The sequence below is a fragment of the Anarrhichthys ocellatus genome, unplaced genomic scaffold, assembly GCF_004355925.1.
Source record: "Anarrhichthys ocellatus isolate YVR2014 unplaced genomic scaffold, GSC_Weel_1.0 scaffold4, whole genome shotgun sequence".
NCBI classification, from domain to species: Eukaryota; Metazoa; Chordata; class Actinopteri; order Perciformes; family Anarhichadidae; genus Anarrhichthys; species Anarrhichthys ocellatus.
Window position 1 is genome coordinate 5,704,200 of NW_022280034.1, and position 25,738 is coordinate 5,729,937.

At 42.5% G+C, this 25,738-nt stretch overlaps 5 protein-coding genes across 6 annotated transcripts in view; 4 read left to right on the forward strand and 1 right to left on the reverse strand.

Annotated features, from left to right (window-relative positions):
* adam12a (ADAM metallopeptidase domain 12a) overlaps positions 1–6,350 on the forward strand; it is a 64,153-nt gene extending 57,803 nt beyond the window's left edge. Inside the window, exons 18-23 of the mRNA XM_031842896.1 lie at positions 170–278; positions 404–539; positions 769–883; positions 2,110–2,352; positions 4,787–4,950; positions 5,048–6,350. Coding sequence (XP_031698756.1) covers positions 170–278; positions 404–539; positions 769–883; positions 2,110–2,352; positions 4,787–4,950; positions 5,048–5,117 — 837 coding nt within the window. The 3' untranslated portion in view covers positions 5,118–6,350. The remainder of the gene's footprint in view (positions 1–169; positions 279–403; positions 540–768; positions 884–2,109; positions 2,353–4,786; positions 4,951–5,047) is intronic.
* Positions 6,351–8,326: 1,976 nt separating this feature from the next.
* On the forward strand, positions 8,327–15,058 carry dhx32a (DEAH (Asp-Glu-Ala-His) box polypeptide 32a). Of its 2 annotated transcripts, none has more exons than XM_031843900.1 (11): positions 8,327–8,808; positions 9,618–9,811; positions 10,006–10,378; positions 10,476–10,706; positions 10,799–10,892; positions 11,326–11,475; positions 12,158–12,349; positions 12,528–12,668; positions 13,442–13,632; positions 13,718–13,905; positions 14,155–15,058. In XM_031843900.1, the coding sequence occupies exons 1-11, from the start codon at positions 8,407–8,409 to the stop codon at positions 14,351–14,353; spliced, it is 2,355 nt and encodes a 784-aa protein (XP_031699760.1). In that variant the 5' UTR covers positions 8,327–8,406; the 3' UTR covers positions 14,354–15,058. The 2 variants fall into 2 exon arrangements, with proteins under 2 accessions (XP_031699760.1, XP_031699761.1); XM_031843901.1 differs by having other exon boundaries at positions 11,350–11,475.
* Positions 14,934–17,662, reverse strand: bccip (BRCA2 and CDKN1A interacting protein). Its single transcript, XM_031843903.1, has 7 exons — positions 17,439–17,662; positions 17,001–17,075; positions 16,813–16,893; positions 16,632–16,718; positions 16,341–16,528; positions 15,928–16,096; positions 14,934–15,676 (listed from the first exon to the last, which is right to left on the reverse strand). The coding sequence occupies exons 1-7, from the start codon at positions 17,577–17,579 to the stop codon at positions 15,506–15,508; spliced, it is 912 nt and encodes a 303-aa protein (XP_031699763.1). The 5' UTR covers positions 17,580–17,662; the 3' UTR covers positions 14,934–15,505.
* Positions 17,663–17,961: 299 nt separating this feature from the next.
* Positions 17,962–20,686, forward strand: uros (uroporphyrinogen III synthase). The gene is made up of 10 exons (XM_031843905.1): positions 17,962–18,006; positions 18,478–18,560; positions 18,666–18,749; positions 18,864–18,960; positions 19,152–19,226; positions 19,558–19,632; positions 19,744–19,827; positions 19,943–20,028; positions 20,109–20,207; positions 20,311–20,686. Exons 2-10 carry the CDS (start codon positions 18,498–18,500, stop codon positions 20,431–20,433), a joined length of 786 nt encoding a protein of 261 aa, XP_031699765.1. The 5' UTR covers positions 17,962–18,006; positions 18,478–18,497; the 3' UTR covers positions 20,434–20,686.
* Positions 20,687–20,852: 166 nt separating this feature from the next.
* mmp21 (matrix metallopeptidase 21) lies at positions 20,853–24,559 on the forward strand. The gene is made up of 7 exons (XM_031843902.1): positions 20,853–21,214; positions 21,329–22,250; positions 22,428–22,567; positions 22,646–22,787; positions 22,922–23,179; positions 23,313–23,485; positions 24,108–24,559. Exons 1-7 carry the CDS (start codon positions 21,062–21,064, stop codon positions 24,411–24,413), a joined length of 2,094 nt encoding a protein of 697 aa, XP_031699762.1. The 5' UTR covers positions 20,853–21,061; the 3' UTR covers positions 24,414–24,559.
* The last annotated feature ends 1,179 nt before the right edge of the window (positions 24,560–25,738 follow it).

The following is a 25,738-nucleotide window of genomic DNA, read 5'->3' on the forward strand; positions in this document are numbered from 1 at the left end:
AATAGTTTTGTTAATTGATTAGTCATTTAACAATTTAGGCAAAAGGCACTGCTGCATATTTAAATTTCAAATGAGTGTGGGGAAATAGTCAAATGTAGCATAAAAAAGACTGAATATAACTGAATTTCTGCCTCATCTAACAGTTAATTGTCCTTTTAATATGCTGCAGGTGTGCAACAACAACAAGAACTGTCACTGCGAGGCTCACTGGGCCCCTCCCTTCTGCGACAAGGCAGGTCTTGGAGGGAGTGTGGACAGTGGCCCCGTCAGATTAGCAAGTGAGTCAACTATCGCAACACCAGTACAACTCAATGTTGACAGATGCAGTCTGGCTGTCACGTGTAGTGCTGGAAGACTTTTGTCTCTGAGACCACCTGTTATTTCCATGCATGTTTCTGAGCAGACAGTCGGAATCTGACAGTGGGCATCCTGGTGGCCCTCCTCACTGTGCTGGGAGCTGGTCTGATCATCTGCATCAAGAGGAAAGCTCTACTGGGCCTGCTCTTCACCAGTAAAAAGAACCCAATTGAGAAGCTCAGGTGCTTTTTCATCATTCGTAATAATAATTGTAACATTTAATTTCTGTTTAATGTAGAAGCATTTGTCAAACAGAAAATATCAGTAATAGATTCTGCTGAGTGGGAACAATTTTTACAATTGCTGTGTATAATTATTTTTGATTTCATAATTTGAAATATATTACAATTGTAACGTACGCTCAATATAATAAAGTTTGTAATTACGGATCATTTCCTCTTTAAATTACAGATCAGTAAGTGCTGCAATCAGTGGACCGCCGGCTCCGAACCAGCCCCCGTCATTGAGCGCGACGTCTCCATCGCGACCGGCCCCGCCTCCGCCACACAGCGCCGCCATCTTCAAGGTCACTATAGATCACACGTCTTTGCTGGCCCGTTACGAACGCACAGATAGACATCTCTCCTGCAGATGGATTTTTGTACAATGTCTGATTCCTAACACATGGGGGGGATCACCAGCAGACGACCCACGCTGTGTAGAGTATTCTCCCTGGAATGCCGCAGCTGTTTCGTTAGCAGGAATAATTCTCAACAGGATTGACGTGTGGTTTTCGCACAAATGGCAGCTCATTCAAATCCAATTAAATGATCCCACTCCACGTGGACGTGTGGAGGAGGTAGCGATAATGGAGTCAGTGGTGAGCAGTGTGTTCACAATGCATTTCTTGTCATTAACAGCTGCCTGTTAAGAGAGAAATTGATTTATCTGCCCGTTTCTCACGTGAAGAATGTTGATGCGGCAGCTTACTCAAGATATAAAGTCATCGTGTTGCTGATACATGCAAGACGGAGCAGGATTTATTTATTTTTTTGCTGTAATGACCTGTGTGTCTACAGCACAGAATGCCTTAAACTACTCCATTACTGCCCTGACATGCTCTCTGTAATGGGAAGAGACCTGTGGTCGATTGAGCTAGGGGAGCTGAAATAAGAGGAGCCGTGTCAGAATTGACATTTGTGCTACGGTTGCCCCACGAGTGAGGCAATATGCTGTGCATTACCATGAGATTGGTGTTTTCTGTTAGAAGCATGTGGTTTTCATAAAAGATCAACGGTAAGAGGAGAAAGGATGTAAGGCTGTTTGATGTAAGCACAGTGCAAGTGAGGTCATTTTCCAGTTGTCGGGAGCTGTGTTAAACTGCTGCATGTGTGCGCACTTTTGCATGCGTTACATTGTGTGTTTTTGAGTTTTTCGCACATCTGGCCAGGTCTAAATACTAGGAAGACTCGTGTTTTTGCTGTTCTTAGCGGGAGTGTGTGTGTGGGTTCTTTAACTGGGTCCACCTTTGAATGAGGCCAAGCGGGTGCTTGTGGCACAGTATCGGTCTTCCCCCTTTGATAGGTAAGCTGAAGGGGAGTTGGGGAATAGTGAGCCTAGTGAGCCGGCGGGTGTGAGCGTTTGATTTACACTTTATCTTTGACAGCATCAGGAAGAACGACAGAGGAAGAGGAGGAGGTGAACATGACTGTTTCTGATCGGAAGCAGACGGTTTCTCCTCTGGCTCTTCTTTCTGCTTTTAGACGAAGCATACTCTTGACTGTTCTGGTTCTGCGTTTCATCTCTGTGCAGCCTCACCACCGGGGGCCAGAGGCGGTGCTCCCACCGGCCCCCTACCCTTCCCACTGCCTGCGCAGACTGCCCCAGTGCCCCCCGGTTCACCTCAGCCACCCTGTTCCTCTGTCTCTCACCCTGTCCCTCTCCCCTGGCCCCGGGCTGGCGAGACCCCCGTTGCCTCCACCTCACATCCATGTCGCACCCCGGGGGGCGTCCTTTCGAAGTGGGTCCCGCCATAACTCCTGCAGGATGGTCATGGTGAGTGACTTGTTCCCTCACTTGGAAACATTTGATTTTATGATGTTACTCACTGAAAACTCTGCTTGGTCCTGTGAGCTTTTACTCACTACTACAGCCCATAATACATAACCAGGGGAATGATGTTGTTCGCTGCACCTACAGTGTCATGATGTCAGCCATTTTCACGGTTCTTTCGTGTCCTATAAAAGCATATATGCATGTTGACAGTAATATACTGTCTCATAAAATAATGAGCTTACCCGGGGAGCTAGCGTCATCGAAGCGAGACTTCACAGCTACAATACAAACCACCGCATGAATAATGAAAATGGAGCCAGCCATGCAGAGGGGGGGGGGGGGGGGGGGGGAGGGGGGGGGGGCAGAGAAGATGAAACAGCAACTGGAGTGAGCAAGTATGTCCAAATATCACAGGGTGATATTAAATTTGCTGCCACCGATATTCCATGGAGTTTAGTTATGGCACTGCAGACTGTCAAAGTTGAGGGGAAGAGAAAGGCAGAAGTTCCTGGTATTAAATCCCTCTCACTCAGTGATTCTCTAAGACTTTTATTTGCTTTAATCCGGTTTGACTTGTACCCTGTGGGCAAGTGAGGCAGAGAGACCCAGAGAGAGAGAGAGAGAGAGAGAGAGAGAGAGGATCCAAAAGACAGAAAGACAAAGTGATCAAGGGACAAAGGGAGGCTTGAGGGAACGAGTCGATTAATCAAATATAATCAATACATTTTTAAAGTCATATTTCAGGCAGAAACTGCGAGCATTCGCTGGTTCCAGCCTCTCAAATCTGTTGAATTTGTCTGTTTTATATTAATGCAAATTGAATACCGTTTGGTTTTAGAGTATTGGTTGGAAAAAGTGAGCAATCTGAAAGTGTCACCTTGGCCTGTGGAACAATTGTGCAGTCTTTTTAATTTCCAGACATTTTTGTTGATAAATTTACATATAAAAAAGGGGGAAAGTATCACCAATTACAAGTTAGCTGCAGCCCGTAAAGAAAGAGAAAATAAGTTAGTTGTAAAAAACAAAACAAGGACGAGATGCTGATGAAAAATCTGCAACGAGTTCCAGCCTTTAAAGGACAGCAGTGAAAAGGACGCCACAGGGGAGCTGAGGTCAAAGCTAATTAGAGGTGTGCTAAACAGATAATGACATTCCAGTCTTGTCCAGATTAATGGAAGGGGTCACAGAGGAGGTCTGGCTTCAAAACACAACACTGTTCAGGAGGGACTACATGTTGCGACATCATATGATGGGATAAATCAACATTCCGTAAAGAGCCCGACTCAATTAAGATGAGATAAGAACTTTATTGATCCCACACCGGGGAAATTCAGAGTAAAAAAAACAAAGGACAAAAACGGTGATTGAAAATGAAAGATAAAAACAAGACACAAATGAAATGTCACAAGATAATATATACACGATATACACCTTTCACTTGCACAGATATGTCCATGATGGATATATTTATTCCTTCAAGTTCTACTGATGTGTTTTCATAATGTTCTATTGCTGTACTTACCTATTTTTTACACTATTTATCAGTGACAGTGAGCATTAATAGTCACGGTAACACTTCTTCTAAAATAAGTATGTGCTTAGCTTTAGAATAGAAACGGAGCCGTTTACAAAGGTTCTTGCCTGTCACACGCCTGTTATACAGGTGTAGTGCAGCAGCTCCTGGCACCGTCTCGACTTCAGGAAGTAGATTTTCCCACTCAGCTGCTCCTATTTAATGTCAAAGTGTGAAACTGAAAGTGACGCCTGTTGGCAGCAGAATTCGTCGACAGTATCTTTAGCAGCTGTTTGGCAGCTCCGAGGCGTTGACAGAGTCTTCCATTTTCATCCCAGAGAGAGAGAGCTCTCTGCTGGGGGCACGGACGCATTGTCCGCTGGGAGAGTTTAGTTATTCTAAGTATCATTTTGTGCCTAATCACCTAATCAGGCGCGCTCTTTTCATTTGTCTGCTTCTCTCTTTACTCTGTCTGTCAATGAGATGAATTAGTAGCAGTGCTTTAATACTTCAGATTGTCATGATAATTGACCTCAAGGATGCAAAAGGAGAGACAAATCATGCATTAGAGGCTTCACTGACAGCATAGAGCTTTTCTGTGTTCGTGAATGATGGTTTGAATCTGCTTCCATGGTTGTTTGGCTCCTTTACTCTGCGATGTTTGAGGAGATTTCTCTGCAACCAAGAAGAAGAACAAGAGGACGTGAATGGAGACCAGATGGGGGCTAGGTAGCAGGCCTTTATCATGATCTCAGTCAGATGATTCAAACCACATGACTCTTCCTCTCATGGCAAGTTGCGTGGGCAGGGCTGCCCTGGTGCCTGAGAGGAAGAGGAGGACGTGACAGGCTGGCCCGAGCTGTGAGTGCCACCTGGTGGAGATTCTCCGTTATTATTTCTATGTTTCTTGTTTTTTACCAGGAGTTGGAGAAGCCCAGTCCTCCTCAGAAGCCCCTTCCTGCCGACCCGAGGAGCTCTCGTCTGGTTCGAAGTTCCTCTGTAATCCAAGGGCCCTCTTCTGTTTGCGGCCCTGCACCCACACCTGGTGTGCCCAGACCTGTGCGCCCTTTCCCACACCCCAACAGGTGAGTTCAGAACCTTCACCATATTCATGTCAAAACAACACTGAGGCTGGTATCACTTGCTGAAAGATTATTTGCATCACTCTCCTCCCCTCTCTAGACCCAGTCCCAAGCAACCACCAACACTACCAAAGCCTTGCATAATTGCCAACGTCAAATACAGCAGCTGAGAAGATAAGGGACGGAAGGGACAATGTTGTGATGAGACACTACAAGAATTTGCACTATGAAAACTCTAAAAACCTTAAAAAAAGATGGCGGCTTCTCTTGAGTATTGAATGAGGAGATCGGCCGTGTCCCTTTGGTGCTCTGTCCCTGAATGGTGCTACAAGTCTGTGCTCAGGTACATGTAAAGTATTTATAATCTGTATTTATTGCCACGCAGTGCACTGTGCCAGACACTTTTACTACACGGTAGCAACTTTGAATTTTTTATTTGTCGCTTGCGTCGGTTCTCACAATATTTTTTCCCGCCTCATCAGCTGGTCTTTATCAAGGACAGTGACGGGAGATTTAAAAAAAAAAAAAGCCAATTTGGGAAATTCTGTTCGCAGAACATATGAAATATGTTTTAATGAAGGGAACCCTTTACTTGATGGTTTTGTTCTGTGTACTACAGGAAGGGCTGCAGAGTGTTTTGCAATGACAGATGAGAACAGACAACACTTGTAGTTCATGTGGAACCCAATGGGGTTTTTCTTGAAGGGTAATGCTCTCATTAGCACCTTTGCGTCAATCTGATGAGGCTCGAAACAACTACAGAAAAAGAAAAAAGTCGTGTTACTGCAACAGTTCTGCAATTGGGCGAAGAGGGGCTGGTTGTTTTCACAGACAGCGGAAATTTCCTCTGCATTTATATTTCGGAAAGGTAACGAGTCGATTGGGGAAATGTCACTGATTTGCCATTTCCATTTCATTAACGAGACCCAAGAGGCTCCGTTGAGGGATCTGGGTTCTGAGGTGTGAACTGAACATGGATCTAAAATGAGGCGAGATCAAGGAAGCATTCATTCCTCAGAGAGAGCGAAACGTCTCTGAAATATTGCTCCGCTAAAAGGGTCATGTGTGTTTTTGAGCTTTTCCTTGTGTGCCTGTCTTACACCGAGGACTCTCTGTGTGAATACATCACAGACACACTGAGGTCACGCAGGCGTCATGGAGGCACTCGCATGTAAACAGCACCGTGTCTGGCTGCAGGCGTTCATGTGTGGATTTTCAGCCATGTCTTTCTGTGATGGGAAAAGGAGCGATTCGCTTGACAAGGACACATTTCTAGATCTCTTTCTGCCACCGAAATGTCATCCAAAACTGTGTGGGCAGTTATTCATTTTCTATTTTTTTTTACCTTTTTCATTTTGGCTATTGGGATGAGGGTTTTATTAAAGCCAATATACACAATCCTACATACATTGTATTTGTGGTAACTGAACATTTTTGCATATACATTCACACTGAGCAACTTTTCCTTTCAGCACAGCTCTCGTTCACAAATATGTCGGCTAAAAAGTGACTTTGAACTTTTGTTACTTTTGATACTGCCATCTTTTTAATAATGCACTAGTTTTACATTCGGTGCTTTGTTTACTTTGCTTTTCAATGCTACGTGTCCATGTACTAATAGACAGTATTTGAGTCCTGTCACCTGACTGTATGTTATGTCCATAAGTTCCATTTATGTTGTGTTACAGGTGAACACATTTCCATGGAGAATGCTTTTTTTTATACAATGATTGTTTGATACATCATACAGTATGTAAAGAAAACACTTAAAGTGTCTTTGTCTGCTCGTGGTTTTTTTTAACACTCATGCAGTTTTAGTTTTGCAAACACTTAAGAACGTTTTTCTTAGTGATCTTTTATGTATGTTTTCAGCAAGAGTTGTGCCATATGAAAAATCAATTATAGGAGAGAAACAATTGTTTCTATGTTAAAAGCCCTTTTAACACAGACAATGGCAACTTCACTCTTCACTAATTTGTAAGAATACAAAGACTTCATACTGATACTAGATTTCATAATGTATCACATTTTTTTGGTGTCTACAAAAAGTAACCTTTCTGTCAAGAGCCTCTGGCATTTCTTTTTATGCTTGAGTAATTTGCAGCGGGCAGATTGAATACTGAATACGGTAATAACTGTAATTTAACATTCCGATTTCAAATTGCTTTTAACCATTTAACACCGACACCTAGGGCTTATTTCAACAGTCTGAGTCTTTGTCTAAAAACAATTTGCTGAGGTCTTTGTGAGGGATACAAATGATGCTTCAGTCAATGCAGGTGTGGTATTATCTGTTCACTGTTGCCCATCAGGATTTCATTTGCTGGTGCTGACCCGATGGAGTCAAGTGTATGATTAAAAGAATGTTTTTTTATTTAACATAAGGAAAAAATAATTGCTGATGAGAAATCGAAGCAGGTGCACACAATAACAAGAACACACTGATGAGAAGATCAGCAAACATCATCTAGTCACAAGGCTGCAGCTGCAGGCAGATTTTATTTGTCAAAAGAAAGGGAGGAGGCTGGGATGTAAAGGCCAAAAACAAAAATAAGAAATAGACACATCTAGGTTGCCTACGGTGCTTCAATGCTTAATATTTGGTGTGGTGCATCGTTAACATACCTGTTTATTCTTGCTAACTACCAGACATGTTTACAGACTCTTGAGTTGAGACATTTAGTCTTGTTTAATGATTAAGTCTAAGACACATTATTTTAGGTCAAACTGGACCGAGAATCAACGAACAGCTCCTCCTTGTGGAGACGCTGAAGCCTGCAGCCGGTGGATGGGTGAACTGAAGAATTGAATGAGTTTTTCCATTACATGTTTCACATCTAATAAATAAAAAAAATCAATTACAACAACACTTACGGTTTTATAAAAGCCCATTTCAACAACAACAGAATAATCCACTACCTAAGTTGTTTTATTCATTATCATGTGTTTTTTTTCCTTATAATTATGACATATTATCTTCAAATGTACTATACTATACTATCTCATATTTAAGGCTTGTCATATTTATAGGAATGAAGAATGTAGTAAATATAAGGAGGACAAACTACTGTCTGTTGAAGAGATAATATTGCGCATTAATTGATAAGCATATAACAAAATAAAACACCTGCGTTATTCTTGTAAACATAGAAAGAGAATATATTTTTTAAGGATATTTTGGATTTGATATTAGCGTCACAGTCCTCGCTACTTTACCCGTGATGATTTGGGATAATCAGGAGATTATGACAGCGGGCATATTGCTCAGGAGTGGATGTGAAGCCCTGTGCAAAACAAAACACGTGGGTAGCCACGCTGAGGAGAAATTACGCGCCGGGTGCGCACTGCGAGCCAGGCAGCCTCTACCAGAACAGCTTCAAACTCTTCACAGCTTAATAAATATAGTTTCAGCAAATTAAGAAGCCGGGTAGAGAGAGAAAGACTCTGGTCATTTATCACATGCGAATAGAGGATAATGTTTCACGGAAACGGATTATTCTTTTGAATCGTTACGATATTACACTAAATGGAGCCGTAGCTGGAGTGGTAGGAAACACATTTATGAACTGTCGTACAACAAATATACATATATGTGTCATGTCTGATGAAAACATTTCAGCGGAGCCAGAGATTTGCCCTGAATGTGAGATCGAATGTCCTGCGGAGGATCCATTTGGCTTTGGAGATGATCTGGAGTTAAATCAATTCGATGGATTGCCATTTTCCTCACGTTACTACAAACTGCTGAAAGAGAGGAAGACTCTGTCAGTGTGGAAGGTCAGGGGCGAGTTTGAAGATGCTCTGGTAAAGAACCAACTGGTTATTGTGTCTGGGACAGCGAAGACTGGGAGGAGTACACAGGTAAGACAATATGGTCAGTAGTATGCACGTTGTGTTAGGGGAGAAGGAAGGGTGAAGAAGATGGCACGAGTCTTTCTTTAACAGAGAATGAAAGAAAAGTTTACGTTGAACTTGGATTTGTTTTAAAGCAAAGTAAATGTTTTAATTTCCCCTCATCAATATAGTCAAATGCAATCTGATATAGAGTAACAGTGGATCTCCCTTTTACTTCTCCATCTTTTTCACTGCTCAGGGACATTTTGGACCTAAACACCAAAGCATGCCTCAATTTGTATGACTTGCATGAGAGGTCTGCTCCTCTTAATTTGTTTAAAGGTTGAGTTGTTTACTTCCCAGCATTGCCATCTTTATCTGCTGAACAGTAACAACTTTATACATACTTTTGATTCCTGTGGCGGTGGGTTTATTTTTCCTCTCTCTTTGACATGTATGGATAGAGTGGCATTATGTGAGCTCGTGTGAACAGGCTGCCCAGCTCAGCAGATGCTGTTGTGTCACTGTCATGGCTGTCCAAGCTCCAGCCTGACGGTCATGCTTCACAAAGGCTCCAGCAGGGGTGTTAGGGGACCTCCTGCTGCTAAGCCCTGATCCGCTGGAGCCGCCCCATGCTGCCAAAGCAATTTTGCATTATTAGCGATAATACCATATGATATCTGCTGTGACTGTTTGTTTTGCAATATAAAAGCTGTTGATGCAACCCTGAAAGGATGCTCTCCTGGGTCTATGGGAATAAAAATGTGTTTGGTGCAGAGTTTGTCAAGTCTGTCAAGACAAACAATGAAGTGTGAAACATTTGTGTTCTCTTTCAGATCCCTCAGTGGTGTGCAGAGTTCTGTCTCTCCGCCCAGTACCAGCACGGCATGGTTGTGTGCACGCAGACCAACAAACAGCAAGCTGTAGATCTGACCCTGCGCGTAGCTGATGAAATGGACGTCAACATAGGCCATGAAGTGGGCTACACCATCCCTCTGGAGAACTGCTGCTCCTCCGACACTGTTCTGAGGTCTGTCTATTTCACAGCCAGCAGCACAATGACACGTTATTAGCCACAAACTATCTGACGCTCATAATCTTTCCTTCTTCTTTCTGGTGCTCCTCAATCACATTGTGGATGAAACGTAGAGATATCCTGAAGTTGCTACTTATGGTCGCATAGTTTTGCTTTTATAATAGCTATTAACTCCTCTGATGGCTCAGGTACTGCACCGACCATATGCTGCTGAGGGAGATGATGTCGGACCCTTTTCTGGAGCACTACGGGGTCATCATCATCGACCAGGCCCACGAGAGGACAGTCAGCACGGACACACTGCTGGGTCTCCTCAAGGACATCCTGCTGCAGAGGCCTGAGCTCAGAGTGGTGGTCCTCGCCGTCCCACCCGCGACCGACAAGCTGATGAGCTACTACGACAGCGTCCCGCTCATCAGCCTGGAGGCCTCGTCTCCCGCTGAGGCGGTCCACAGCAACGGCGGCAACAAAGACTACTTCTTCTCAGCGCTGAGACTGGTGCTGGAGATCCATCGAACCAAAGAGGAGGGAGATGTTGTTGTGGTTTTTGCCTCAGCTGATGTAAGAGATTGTTGCAATTTTTTTTAAGAGTGGTTTGATCGGACCACAGCTGAGATTGGTTGAGCACTTTTTTCTTTTCTTGTATTCTCTTCTGCAGGAGGTCCATTGTGCCCACAGCATCCTCCAGAGAGAAGGCACCAGGCTGGGAGCGGAGCTGGGCCAGATGGTTCCTGTGGTGCTGTGCCCCCGCCGGGGAGGGCTACTGCCTGAGCAACCCGGCTCCAAGAGGTCCAGGAGGGTTTTCCTCTCTACCACACAGGGGGAGGATATGTGGTGGGCCACAGAGTCCATCAACTTTGTCATTGACACAGGAGTCCAGAAGAAGATGGTTTGTTTGTTTGGTTTTTTTCCAACAAAAGTTGTCTAATTTAAATGAGTAATATAGTGATTATTAATTGGCATGTGGTTGGATCTTTGTAGGTGTACAATCCAAGAATAAGAGCTAACTCGGAGGTTCTTCAACCCATCAGTCAATATCAGGCAGACATACGCAGGCGGCTGTCTGGACCAACAGGTATGTCTGACAGTCTGCTGCAACTGGACAATATATGAACCCATTTGAGTTGTTAAATAATGTCAGACTCAGACCTGGTAAAACATCCTGGAATGTTGACTATAATAACACACATTCATTTTTGATGTGCTATTTGTGTGTAGCGTTGTATTGGGTGTCTTGTAAGTTTTTTGTGGTATATCTCTGTATTATGTCTTTTCTTTTTTCTGTGTTGTCTTGTCCTTGTTTGACCTGCCAAGGGACTGCAGATACAAATTAGCTTAAGCTACAATCTGGTACAGTGCATCGAATGGAGACATTTATGTTTAAACTGTACATGGTCCCTTTTTAAATAAATAAAATAAATAAATAAATAACGCTGGATTTAATCGAATAACTTAATGTAAAACCACTATTAAGTGGCTATTTTTCCTTTACTGAATTTATTTCCAAGGTAAATGTTTCTGCCTGTATCAAGAAGACGGCCAGCTTCCGGCAGAGAACTCCCCACAGATCTTGGAGTCCAACATTACACCAACAGTCCTCTTCCTAAAAAGGATGGAGATAGCCGGCCTTGGACAGTGTGATTTCATCGACAGACCAGGTGACGCAGTCTGCTAGTGGACATTGCACGTGGTTATCATTGAAAAAGCATCTTTATTCTGAGGTTACTGGTTCCCACAGAGGACATCTCTCTTCCACCCTAAAACACAGCCAGAGAGGTGTATGCGGGAGGGTTTTCTTTTTTTTTTTTTTTGGCTAGAGGAAGCACAAATGAATTTGCTCTGTGTAGCTGTTTGGGCCCAGTCAACCATGATTTAGCTGAGCTGACAGGACCCTGCTACTAACTATTGTCTGAGCTCTAACCACCCCTAACATGAACAGAACAGGCTAAAAGAGGCCAGCTCATTAACGATTACGCAACATGTCTCGTTAGGGCAGCACCAGACGAGTACAATGAAGAGAGAAAGGACGGGCCAAATATACTGTAATATCTCCGTTCTCTTGCAGAATGTGTCGCGGAAGTTACTTGCCCCTTAAAGATATAGACATTAACATATCAAGTGTAGTGATTTGATGTGATTTTAAAGCAACATCAAATTATTGTGAAGGCATGAATTGGTGTTTTTCCAGCTTTTCATTGGGAGCCTCCCAAATTCCACATATAGCAGCTTTAAGTACGAGTGATGCCCCCCTCAATACACTGAACAAGAAACAAAAAGATAATCTAAAAATGATTCTCTCTTTGATTTATAAAACTCGAGCCTTTTCGTTCCTTGTTGCAGATCCCGAGGGTCTCATGCAGGCGTTGGAGGAGCTTGATTACCTCGCAGCTTTAGATGATGATGGCAACTTGTCTGAGATTGGCATCATAATGTCTGAGATCCCTCTGGACCCTCAGATGGCCAAAGCGCTGCTGGCCTCCTGCGAGTTTGACTGCGTGAGTGAGATGTTGACGATCGCAGCGATGCTTTCAGGTACCGTGTGTTCCAACTTCCACTCAGAATAAGATTTGTTCGTAGTGAGTGAAGATCCTTGTCACTGGTTTGTAGATTCACCAGATGGACATCATTGTAGTAGCTCATTTGCAGATGTTTCGAAGCTGCGGTTTCTCCCAGACATCCTTATGACCTTGTTGTATTTCTTGTCTTTTAGCGTCAAGCTGCTTCCTGGAGCCGCCTGCTGGTATGACCCACGAAGCAGTCCAGTGTCACAGGAAGTTCCAGCACCCTGAAGGAGATCACTTCACCCTCATCAACATCTACAATGCCTTCAAACAAAGCCAGAGAGAACAATGTAAGACGCAGTCGATGAACAGAATCAGTCCACTCTCACTGAAGTACTGCATTTGCAAGCATTCTGCAATATAGCGCAACACCTGCAGTGTTTGTCATTCTGTTCCTCACTGTAGTAAAAAAGCAAAACAAGTTAAACATTTGTAAAGTAGAACCTAGTGTTGTCTTATCAAGGCAGGACAATTCATACACCAAGGCACTTTGAAGGTGCTTTACATTTATTTTACAAGGAATCAAAAACAGAGGAATCAAATCCAAAAAAGAGAGGAAATAAAAAAACAGTACTGTAAAATAGGACATTTTGATGTTTTTGCAATATTCATTTAACGGTAACTTTACTTGACATAGTGGGTTTAATTAAATATTATCCCTTGAATTAATAATTTACAATCTGTCACCATTATTTCAATCCAGTCACATTTGTTTGTTGTTGGGGATTAAAAATGAAGATAACGATAAACTTAGTTTAATCATATTAGACATTTATGGACCTCATTTAAATATGTTTTTTTCCATCACATTATTTTAGCCGACGCTTTTATCCAAAGCAACTTATAATGAGTGCATTCAACCATGTGGGTACAACCCCAAAAAGATCAAGAATCATGCAAGTACATCAACTTGATCAAACATGCTGATCTGCTTCAAGTTCTACAATAAGAGATGGAAGTTATTTTTGTTAAGTTTTAGTTTTACTTCATGGGCCAAGGTGCAGTCTGAAGAGTTTCATGAGTTCCATACTGTTGCCCTATTACTGATGCGTTTTTCCCCAAGACTTCACCGCTGAAAAGTGGTGCCAGGACTATTTCCTTGATCATTCCGCCCTGAAGAAAGCTGAGGCCATTAGATCAGAGTTGACGGACACCCTGAACAGGATCGAGCTTCCCATCTCCGAGCCCTTCTTTGGAACCAAGACCAACACCCACAACATCAAAAGAGCTCTGCTGGCCGGTTTCTTCATGCAGGTATGTGGAAACTAAATGTCAATATGAAGGAAGATACCAGTAATTCAACTGTTCTGAAGTTTGCAGAGTCGTTTCCTATTCGTAGATCGCACGAGACGTGGACGGATCGGGAAACTACTTCATTCTGACACACAAGCACGTGGCTCAGGTGCATCTCCTGTCCAGCTACGGGCCTCAGTCACACAAGCTGGGGCTGCCCGAGTGGGTTGTTTTCCACGAGTACACCCTGTCAGAGAACTGCATGAGAACGGTCTCTGAAATTTCCCCTCAAGTGTAGGTCGATCCCTCTCTTCTTTTCGAACAGATTAGAATTAAATTCTCATGGATTATGTTTTTATGCGCCACACTGTGACAAACATGTTTTGATTGTTTTTGTTGTTGAAAAATTGAGCCATTTTAATTTAAATCTTTTCAAATCCTCTTTTAAGTCTCCATTTTTTTTTGAAATATAAAAAATAAGTACTAACCATATTCTTACTTGTTTTTCATCTTTTCCATATAATGTCGTTTCTGTCACTTTAGGTACATTCAAATGGCGCCCCTGTACTTCTTCTACAATCTGCCCCCTAGCGAAAGCAAAGACATCCTGCAGGACATGTTGGAACCAGACAGATCCAGGAAATGTGAAGACGGGAAACAGAAAGCCTCCGCAATCTGCGGCGATGCCGACAGTGGCTGTGCAGTGGTGTCGCAGTCTTATGACAGATGTGTGATTCAATGATCTAAAATCATAAATGAGCTGTAACCTTTTCATCAAATGTTGTGAAATGTTTAAAGGCAATGCAAACCAGGGGCTTTAAAATTAAGTTATTACATTGCTTAAACTGATGATGGTTACATGAAGGGTGACTCGTATGATGACTGCATGATGCAAAATATAAAATCACACTTTTTATTAACTGTTAGAAATACCTGGGGTCAGGAAATGCCTTTTCCCTGATTGTTTTGTACCTTTTAATATTGGCTCTGCTCTCCCCTTCAACACCGTCTGTCTGAGAATGAAAGTGTCTCAATGGCTCTTTACATTTCAATGAGCAGCAGAGGGGTTGCAGATGGATGTTGCTGTACTTTAAAGGGAGAAAAACCTTCCATCACACCTCTTGTGCACGTAACCAGGAGGATTCAGATTCAAAGAGACGGTCCAACACACTGCATGCACTAGCTGCTGGAGAAAACACTTTATCTCGTTCCTTACACAAAGCTGGCGGTACACCTTTCTCTTCCGGTTAATGTGGTATGTAAAGTTCTGGTTTGAGACTGAAACGTGCCAGATAAAACAAGGAAATGATTGTCGAGACATGTAGATATATAAAGCATTTATTAAACATAGATGGTGAGAGATCTACAGAGATGTTTACATAGAAAATCCTCAGAATGGTGCAACTCCATTCACGATTCACAAGTTTTCACAAATTAAATTTATATTCTATATGTTCCATTTGTCAAAAAAATCCAGATTAAATGTGTGAAAATTGGCTTGCTACCAAGTTATGTGGTGTATGCATCTGCTGAGCCTGGACTCCAAGCTCATATCAAATTGTCTTGGTTCATAATCTTGTTATAAACGAGTCCTAAAAAGACCTTGCTGTATTCACAAGATACAATTGTATGTTTCTGCAGTATGAGCAGGGTATATTAAAGTGAACCAGGAATTTGTAAAAACTGCATCTCTAAAATTGCTTTTCAAAAAAAAAAAAAAAAAGGAGCCGTCACTGCACAGCATGTACTAAAGGTCAGGTTTATAATACTGGCACTACTGTAGCTGATGGTACCAAAATATTTTCTTCTACAGTCTCTTAAAGAGTATATTGAACCATTCCCATGAGCCTGAAGGTCTTCAGTTTGCACAGCTGTCATAGTTTATTGGTTCGGTTCACACAGTTAGGTATTCTTTGAGTTTGGTCATAATAGCAGGCATTCTGTCTGCTGGTATCAGCATCACGGTCCTGAAGGGTTTCATGGGCGCATCGTCGAACGACCACCGGCCGCTCAGACAGGTGTCTGCGTCTTCCTGGACCGAGTAGTTGAACTTCAGGATGGCTTGCTGGAAGGAAAATACAGACACTGGTGAATTCTGTTAATATTTAAGCATGAATACAGATGTTTTACATCTCTTTTCTCTTCTTTGAAAGTAGAAACACATTAAAAAAAATAATTGGAAGGTAAAACAGCCTGAGGCTCATTAAATAGCAATAAAATATCAAAGTATTATTATCCAAAATACTGAATGCAAGCGTTCCTTATCAAAGATTAAGTTAACATCTCAGCCTCTTCTTGCATTTACTTGACCCCTACCTCATAGAAGAATTCCTCCTCTGCATTGACAAACAAGTGTTCATCTTTGGGAGCTCCTCCTCTGGCTGGAATACTCCTGTTTGCCTCTTTGCAGGTCTTGCTGATCATCAGACAATAGTGACACTTCCCACTGGGCATATTCGTCCTCTGAGCTTCAGCTATTTCTTCCCTGGAGGACAGACAGATATTCGGTTTATTATCCTGCACACAATATTGATTTAGTTTTGACCCCGAACAACGATGATTTATATTCTTCTATCCAAACCACAAACACCCTACAGATACTCCTTCAGCTATTCCAAAGTTAAATGCATTCGTAGAAAGTAGGTAACCCATCTTAAAAGTTTTATATTCCCCCCTTTTTACGAAGCGCCGTCAGGTCAAGTATCCATACAAGACAGAGTGGAACTCACTGGAGCTGTTTGTGCAGTGGGAGGGCGATCTGTGGGGGCACGTTGATGAAGCGCTCGCTCAGCAGCAGCCCTACAGGCTTGCTGGCGTCATTGAGGAACTGCTCCAGCTGTTCCGTCACACTGTTGGTAGAGTTCTTCTCACACTGATCCATGATCAGCTCCTTCAACTCCTCCACACATTGCACATCCTGCAAACAGTGAAATTACATCAAATGAGTTTATTTTCTACATCAGAGTCCCCCCCCCAACAACCAACTAGTCTGTGAGACTGGTGTGCGCCAGTGGTGTTACCTTTCTCTCCGTCAGGTTGAGCATAGTGATGAAGCCAAATACTTCATCGGGGTCGTCATCATCGCTGTCTTCTGGCACCTCAGCTTGCTAGAGCAAACAAAAGAAGGGACACGTGAACACATGGTAAGAGCAGAAACTGCTGAAACGTCCCCCAATACATGCGAGATGAGGTTAAACTCACCTTGATGACACTTCCAAGATGATTCTGTTGAATGATGAGGTCCGTCATCTCTGAAGTATTTACATGAGCCTTCAGGAAGAGCTGTATCCAAACACACCAGAAGTGAGTCCAGGCTTACACCAAACACATAACCATGATAATTTATATTTAAAAAAAAAAAATAAAAAATCATAAATATGGTCTCAAACCTGATGTAAGAGTCTCTTGACGCCATCGAAGTCGTTGCTTGAGATGGCGTGGGCTTCAAAGTCAACCATGACCTCCTGAACGCGAAACAATAACAAAGCAGGGAGAAGTTAACAGAAACCTGTCTGCATGTGGAGAAAGTATTTATTAAAGTACTTTTGTTATAGTAATAGGGTAGTTGTTTGATGTACTTATTGTATGAATGAGTCATTTTTAGTAGGTTTTTGACACGCACTGTAAAATAATTTCAAATGTTACCCATACTAATTTAAAGTAACGTTAACATTACTACTTAAATATGATATTCCAGTTTGTCTTTTCAGTCCTGGTTGGCAGTATATAATGCTAATGTAGCGTCCTGTTACCTTTAGCCGACAGCTGAGTTGGCTATCTAGCTAGCTAACTAGCAAGGCCATGCATGTAATAGTTTGTTCTTTTACCTCATTGATCTCCTCCTCGGATGCCTCGCTGTCCTCCTCCCCGGAATCACCATCCCCCTCCGGATTCTCATCGGAGCTGTTTTCACTTTCCTCGGGGTTTTTGCCCAAACCTACTGCTCTTTTCTTAGCTGAAGAAGCCATGCTTGCAAACAGTCAATACGCGTTTCAACTGAGTGGGCGGGGCAACTCGTAAAGTTCAGTTCACAGGGAGTTCGGAAACTGTGACTCTGAAGCCGCCATTACGGCTCAATATGTACACGATTTGCCACTTGCCGTAGCAACCTTCGGAGCCGCAATGTTGGCTTGTTGCGCTGTGCGAAAATGGACTAAACCATTTTAGAAAAAGGGGATAGGAGTTAATTAAAATGTGCCTAAACTACTATGGTTCTGTAATGAACAGGTAATTTCATAATATGGTTTAATAATTATATTATATTCGTTGGAATCAATAATAATTTTGCAGAATTTACATGACTTTTTAAAAGTTAGTCAAATATTTAATGTAATGTCTCCCCTCCTTCACCATGGCTGAAAGTTGTTATGTACTCAGCGGTAGCGACAACTCAAGGTACATGAATATCGTGTAATATCTTGTCTTTTTTTCAGTATCCGTTGTAATTCGCATCATTGTACTATACAAGTGAGATAGATTAACCGCTTATTATCACAAGGCATGGCGGACGGTTACTAGCTAAGCTAAACTGTCATTTAGGAAGCCTTGCTAATGTAAACAATAACAGAAGAAGACACCAGCCACATTATAGCTAATGCAACATACGTAATACACCCACCCCAAGAGAAAGTGTGACATTATTGCTTCTCATTTTCTCCTCGTGTGCAGCCCAATAATCGTGACTCAACAGTATCGTTATCGGCAGGTTGCATGTGACAGTTTTAGGGTGTAGCTTAGCTTGCTGTGCCTTCACACCCACTGTCCTCAGTCCTTTTGCAGTTTTGAGTGTCTTGCTTTGACAGCAGCATTCATATTTCACGCTGGTTTGATCTGTCGATTTATTCCTTGTTTATTTGATTGATCCAGCTTCTTAAAGCCTTGTCAAGATGCATGTGCTGCTTCTCAAAGAGCCTAGAGATGGAGAGTCTGGACCTGATCCCTACATTAAGGTAAAAGCACATGTTAGTACTGTGTTCAGATATGTATTTGCTGCAGTTGTCAGCTTTGCATTTCACAGATACTATTGTCAGGAAGCTCTTGTTTTGTTTCCACAGGAGCTGGCATCACATGGACATAAAGCAACCCTGATTCCTGTGCTGTCTTTTAAGTTTGTGTCATTAAACACCTTGTCAGATAAGGTACATTCCATTATTACAGTATTACATTAGTATTTGCATCATTCATGTGCATATGTATTGCTTTTTGTATCATTTGTCTGTTGTTTAAGATGTCTTCCTGTTTTTTTTCTTCAGCTTTTCCAACCAGAAAAGCATGGAGGTCTTATATTTACCAGTCCGAGAGCAGTGGAGGCTGTGAAGATGTGCTTAGAAGCAGAAGAAAGAAGGGAAGGTGAGAATATACAAAGGAATTACGTTTTTAAATGAATATAATTGTTGCACCCTGTACCTCATTGATTAATCCTCTGAAAGCATGTGTTTGGTTAAATGTGAGTTCTGTGTACTGTGTTTCTTGACTGCTCACTGACATTTGAAACCACTTCCTTGATTAAATGTCATCTTTTTCCTTAATTGTTATTTCAGAATGGAGCAGCTCCGTGAAAGACAAGTGGAACAGCAAGTCCATCTATGTGGTTGGGAAGGCAACTGCTGCATTAGGTGAGTTATTGTCACGTATGAAAATTATACTCGTACTTTTTATGAACCTTTGCTATGTTAATGATAATTCTAGCAGAGTGTGGCAGGCACCTGGTGCTGACAGAGGTGTGTGAGGTGATGTTACTGCCCTCAGTCATTTGGAAATAGGTTGTACACAAGTGACAGTTTGCTGCAAGCTGCAGCACCTGCCTGACGTGTGCTTTGCCTTCTTTCTTTAGTGACACTTGATCTCTTTGTTGTCAGTTACTTGTGTATTTAGTAATTGAAGCAGTTGAGCTGAATTTGTGTAATTATTCAGTGACGTGTTGTTGTTGTTTTTTCCCCTGCATAGTACGGAATCTGGGTCTGAACCCTTTGGGCGAGGACACGGGCACAGCAGATGTCCTGTCACGTCTTATCCTCGAACGTACGATATGACTTCATACTCCCACATTCTTCACCGTTCAGTTTAATGGGACCTTTACAATTGTTCTGCTAACTAATATGACCTTATACTTAATTCTCTTCATTTTCATAGGAGAGGACACAAATATTCCACCACTTTTCTTCCCCTGTGGCTCGATCAAAAGAGAAGTGTTGCCCACGGCTTTAAGGGGAAATGGTAAGATCTCAAGATTTAGACTCAAGGTGATAAAAGTCCCACTGGGGCTACACTAATTATAAAATAATAATTGTGCTACCTTTATCACTGCGGGGATCTCTTTCTTTGTTTCCAGGAGTGCCCCTGGAGACACTGACTGTCTATCAAACAGCTGAACATCCAGACCTGGAGAAGAATCTAAAGAACTATTTCACAGAGCAGGTGAAGCCCCACTCCTTCTGCATTTTAGAGCGAAGGCTTTTCTAAACGTAGCAATTCTTCATTCGTCTGTGCATTTGCAGGGCGCTCCAGCCAGCGTCGCTTTCTTCAGTCCATCGGGAGTGAAGTTTTGCTTAGAGGTGGTACAGAGGCTGTCGGGTGAACAGCTGACTCAAATAAAGGTGAAGCCTCTTCATAAGCACACACATAAAACAACACATGAATCTGCAGTTCCTAACAGATATTCGGTGCCTCTGACAGTCACTTAAACTTCTTTGTTTCCAGTTTGCAGCCATCGGGCCTACGACACAAGACGCTATGATGGCAGAGGGCCTGTGTGTCAGCTGTACTGCAGAAAAGCCAACAGCTGAGCACCTGGCAGCAGCGATAGCCAAAGCTCTCCAGTAACCAGCCACAGCTCCTAAATCCATCCACTTTATCTTCTCTCTTTGTATATTCTGTGGTATTTATATGAATTGTCATTTTACCAGATTTATATGTACATCAGCTAAATTGCACTGAGAAAAAAACCTGGCTTTTTCTGTCATGAGAGCCTCAAGAATGTAAGTGAATGTAATTGTAATATTTATGTTAGGCATGCTCAAGAAAGTCTATCTAGCTTTTGTTTTTGAAAATAAAGGCTTGTCAATGTGGTGATGGAAGGTTTGGTTTGTGGTTTTTCATTGTGTGTGTGTGTGCGTGTGTGTGTGTGTGTGTGTCCAGTTCAAAACAGGTGTTGGCAGAAGTCATGGCTGTCCTAAACTGCTATTGTCCACATGAAAGTGAAGGCTTTAACCTCTTTCCACAGGTCAACAGCAGTCCATTTAAAACCAGTGGAGCGTGTATCGCACATCCATACAATTCAGTGACTGGAGACAGTAAAGACAGGTTTACTTTTCACACAAAGCTGAGGGAAGTGGGATACCTCCAAAGAGTCGCACCTTTAGAGGGGTGTGGAGAAACTCAGCATCTGCCTATAAAGCCCTGTGGCTTCTTACTTACTCGTATACAGATACCTGAGTAAACCAACGCCACGATGCTGACTTCTATCCAGCTGATGATTTTGCTTTTTTGGACGAGCATTTGCTCAGTTGATGCAGAGAAACTTTTCCACAACCGGGATCATTCTGATGTGCAGACCCTTAATTCTCACCAAGCTAAGGTTATAACAAACAAATACACAGCAGAGGTAAACGACTTCACTTTTTTCCAAATGCTCTCTCCTTTGTCAAACTTCAGCATCTTTTAGATTAGACATTTTAAGATCGACTGTTGTAATCATATAACCCATGTCTTGTTCCAGCTATTTCTCTCTAGATATGGATTCATTACGCCAGTGAACTGGGAGGAGGTCCAGTTTGAAGATTCCGACGCCTCTTTTCACAATGACTTTTTGGGTGACCTTCAAGACGTGATCCAGGAAGGAACCTCGCATCACTCAAGGGATGCTCCACAGGATGGTGACCATGACGGTCTAACCGAGAGCCAAGTGTTTGTTTCAGCTCTTAAAGAGTTTCAGAGGGTGTCGGGTCTGCCTGCCACAGGTGTGTTTGATGAGGCCACCAAGGTGGCAATGAACACACCGAGGTGTGGAGTCCCTGACAAGGAGATCGACCTGGACGCCCCCGTAGCACCTGAGAACAGCAGCGCCTTAGATGCCGAAAGCAGTGCAGGTGACACTCTGAACGCGACTGACGGCAACAACACATTAAGTAATATAACCGGCGACACTGCTTCTTTTGGTACCGCTAACCCCTTTGAAGATGACATATTCAATGTTAATGACACAGGAAGTGTTCTCACAGGCTTTTCCAATGACACCGGCATGAATTACACAGACGACTTTAACTTATACGATGGCATTTTAAATAGCACTTCTCTAAACGGCTCACACAATATCAACATGGACGGTCGAATGGCGAATACCGGCGCGAACGCCCGTCAGAGCAAAGCAGTGCGACGCAGGAAACATCACCTCGCCGCTCTCGTGTCCAAAAGCAGGCACAGGAGAGACTTGAGTGAAAGCGGTTACATGGCCTTTTCCAAGAGGGTGCTGAAATGGAGGCTGATAGGGGAAGGATACAGCAGTCAGCTGTCAGTTGAAGACCAGAGGTACATCTTCAGACTGGCCTTCAGGATGTGGAGCGAGGTGTCTCCCCTGGAGTTTGTGGAGAATGCACGTTCTCCACTGGAGGACATTGATATCAGGCTGGGCTTTGGCACAGGTAGGTCTGACCCAACACATATGATAATCATTACATATTTTCATTGTTTCACTAGACCTGCACATGTGAAGTAACAACTATCTACTGATCATTTTTTATTTAAGTTCACACAGAAACCAGCGCATTCTTGTTTGCTTTTGTTGTTTTTTTCAACTCATGCCACTATATTTCACACAGGAAGGCATCTGGGTTGCAACCAGAGGTTTGATGGCACTGGTCAAGAATTTGCCCACGCCTGGTTCCTGGGTGATATACACTTTGATGACGATGAACATTTCACCGCTCCCAATGCTGGCAGCGGGATCAGTCTACTCAAAGTAAGCACGATAAAGGGAATCATCTGATGTATAATGGAAAAGAATAATAACACATTTTTTTAATTTCCTATTTGTTAGGTAGCAGTTCATGAGATCGGCCACGTTCTGGGTCTCCCCCACATCTACAGAGCTGGCTCTATAATGCAGCCCAGCTACCTGCCCCAGGAGTCAGGCTTTGAGATGGACTGGATGGACAGGAAGGCCATACAGCACCTCTACGGTACACGGTTACAGCACCATCTAGTGGATACCTACACACAGAGCAGGACAGAAATAGATTCAGTTTTATTTACATACTTAATAGATTGACACAAAGGAATACGGTGTCTTCAATGTGCTTGTGTTTGAACTCAGGGGGCTGTAAGGGTCGATTCAACACGGCATTTGACTGGATCAGAAAGGAGAAGACGCCCTACGGGGAGGTGGTCATCCGCTTTAACACCTACTTCATAAGAGACGGCTGGTACTGGCTGTATGAGAACAGAAATAACCGAACGCGCTTCGGAGATCCAGTTGCCCTGCAGGCTGGCTGGCGTGGAATTCCCATGGACGGAGTGGATGCGTACGTGCATGTGTGGTCCCGAAAAATAGATGCTGTTTACTTCTTTAAAGGTAGGCCCCAAAAAAAGCAGCACTAGCCTACAAATGTAAATACTGTATGAACCACGAAGGTAACCATTTTCATAGCATATCCCCAAAGATATTAGTGTAAAGTATTTGGTGAATGGTGTTTTTTGGTGTACAGGTACTCAGTTCTGGAGGTATGACAATGAGAACGACCAGGCGTTCAGACAGGACCCTGAAGGTCACCACTATCCCAGGTTAATCTCTGAGGGTTTCCCAGGGGTCTTCGGTCCCATTGACACGGCCTTCTATGACAGGAGGGACTCTCGCATCTACTTCTTCAAAAACACTCTTGTAAGAATTGAATCCTCATCTTCATCTCTTTAGTACACGATAACGGGGGAGGTGTGTGGAAAACACATGGATGTGATGACACATATCAATGGTTTCACTTTGCATCGATGATATTTGATTGTTGATTGCAGAATCGATATATTGATCCAAATGAATGCATCGTTATACCCTTCATTTTTATCTTACCGCTAATAATTTTGTGGCCCTGTGTTGTAAAGGGTAGCCTCTGTCAAATCATAATAATAATAATTAATAATCCATAAAGTTGTGTTAGTCAAATTACCAAAAACTAATTGACATTCTGAAGGCCTGGAGCCTATTATTAGAGCACAGGACTACTTGTTGGTTGCTGGCATATTATTAAGCTGCCATGTATAGCCTGCTCTGTGCAGGCGGGAACAAAAAGGCAACGAGGTACAAGCATAATACACTGAGTATTAAATATGTATACATAAGCAAATGTCTTGGCGAGACCAAAGCCCGAGCTAATTCATTGTTCCTCAGCATTGTGATGGAACATATTCATGCAAACAAACCTGCTACACTTCCTCTGTGATTTGTTTGCGTGTTGTAATTGACTTGATTTCTATATAAGAGAGAAACCAATCATCTGTTCAAACAGGTGTATGCATTTGACGTGGAAGCCAACAGCTTGGCAAGAGGCTTCCCCGAAAACATCAGAGATGTTTTCCCTCCAGTGGTGAGCGGAGACCATCCAGATGGCAACATCGATGCATCATACTTCTCCTACACCCACAATGCCGTCTTCCTCCTCAAGGGCGCGCGCTTCTGGCAGGTGTTGGGAAGCCGCGATCGCTGGCGCCGGCCCTTTCTGCCACGAAATGGCCTGCTGCCGCACAAGGAGGTGGATCGGCACTGGTTTGACATCTGCAACGTTCATCCCACTGCACTCAAACTAACCCGCTGAGTTTGCTGAAGCAGAGATTCATTAAACCCCACTGATGTGCGCTGATATGGACAACTGATTCACCTGTGGTGGTATGTATACATGTTGTCACATGCGTGTAGACATCCTCTACTTTAAAAAATATATATATTTATCCATAATTTAAGATCTTAAAGACAAAAACAACAGAATATGTCTGTTTGCTTACTTTTAATGAGGTCTGTCTGATCTCAGCACATCTGCACTGAATGTACGAATCTATCACTTCCCTCTAAATCAACTGCAGAAACTCCAATCTATAGCTGCCTGCAAGCAGGAAAGAATATCACGTCAAGTCAAATTTATTTATAGAGCTCAATGTCACAAATCACAAATTTGCACCATGATTTAAAAAAAAATCCCTTAATGCTCTGATTCATCCCTAGCAGTGCAACAAGCTTACGGTCTGACCTGGAAGAAAACAATATAAGCTTTATCAATAAAAACCTGGAGGTGGTGGAACATAGTGATCCGTTTCTTTGGAATTCCTTCTTGCTATGAAAGGTTAAAGATTTACACGCTTTACATTTTAGATTTACATTTATCAATCAAAACAGACCCTATTGAAATTAAGATTGAAGCAAAAATGATTGAAAGAGCCACTCACTTACTTGATGCTGTTCCATTTTACAGAAATCATTTGAGCACGGTGCAAAGAAACAGACATCGATTCTGTAATCAATATGTTACTTGAACACTCTTATTAACTCTTATTAAGCTCCTGGTGGACTCCAGATAACTAGCGTTGTGCTCCAGGCGCTCCATAGGCGCTATATTAATAAATTGAAGTAGAAATCAATTACAAGCACAGGAACAAAATGTCACGGTAATTGGGGCTACAGAGACGGATGTCATGAGATGATGAATCTGCTCTCGCATGAACAGAATGAGCTTTCTGTGAAAGGCATCAGCAGCGTACAAATAAATATCTTTGTGCATCTTTTTTTCTGTGGATGTGTGCTTGTCATCTTCAGATAATATTCCTTGTAATTTTCATCTATAATTTAAGTAACTAAATATCACTGGGTATCATGTCTGGCTTCTTGGTTCAAGTCCACTTAAAAATGTAAAGATTTAATTTTGTTATTACACTATTTGCAGGCAAATTATCCCTCCGAGAGAACTAATAAGCATCCCGTAATTCAGTGTGAAGTCGCATTTGTTTGACTATAATATGCCATATGTTTGTTGCTACAGTATATTGCTCTTTGGTTGACGTCCCAGCAGGAAATATTGATAAACTAATATTGAATCCAGTCCGTTTAAGATGATGCAGTGCAGTGGAGGTTTTGTTTATCCCAATATGA

Bases quoted from the DNA above. Each gene is read 5' to 3' on its own strand.
- uros (XM_031843905.1), top strand. From the start codon at position 18,498: ATGCATGTGCTGCTTCTCAAAGAGCCTAGAGATGGAGAGTCTGGACCT. The intron at 18,561-18,665 runs GTAAAAGCACAT...TTGTTTCCACAG, and splicing joins GACCTGATCCCTACATTAAG to GAGCTGGCATCACATGGACA. The intron at 19,227-19,557 runs GTGAGTTATTGT...TCCCCTGCATAG, and splicing joins GAAGGCAACTGCTGCATTAG to TACGGAATCTGGGTCTGAAC.
- mmp21 (XM_031843902.1), top strand. From the start codon at position 21,062: ATGCTGACTTCTATCCAGCTGATGATTTTGCTTTTTTGGACGAGCATT. The intron at 22,251-22,427 runs GTAGGTCTGACC...TATTTCACACAG, and splicing joins CAGGCTGGGCTTTGGCACAG to GAAGGCATCTGGGTTGCAAC. The intron at 22,788-22,921 runs GTACACGGTTAC...GTTTGAACTCAG, and splicing joins GGCCATACAGCACCTCTACG to GGGGCTGTAAGGGTCGATTC.
- dhx32a (XM_031843900.1), top strand. From the start codon at position 8,407: ATGCGAATAGAGGATAATGTTTCACGGAAACGGATTATTCTTTTGAAT. The intron at 10,379-10,475 runs GTAAGAGATTGT...TCTCTTCTGCAG, and splicing joins TGGTTTTTGCCTCAGCTGAT to GAGGTCCATTGTGCCCACAG. The intron at 12,350-12,527 runs GTACCGTGTGTT...CTTGTCTTTTAG, and splicing joins GATCGCAGCGATGCTTTCAG to CGTCAAGCTGCTTCCTGGAG.
- bccip (XM_031843903.1), bottom strand. From the start codon at position 17,579: ATGGCTTCTTCAGCTAAGAAAAGAGCAGTAGGTTTGGGCAAAAACCCC. The intron at 16,894-17,000 runs GTTTGAGACCAT...GTTTGGATACAG, and splicing joins TCAAGAGACTCTTACATCAG to CTCTTCCTGAAGGCTCATGT. The intron at 16,719-16,812 runs GTGAGTTTAACC...TGTTTGCTCTAG, and splicing joins ATCTTGGAAGTGTCATCAAG to CAAGCTGAGGTGCCAGAAGA.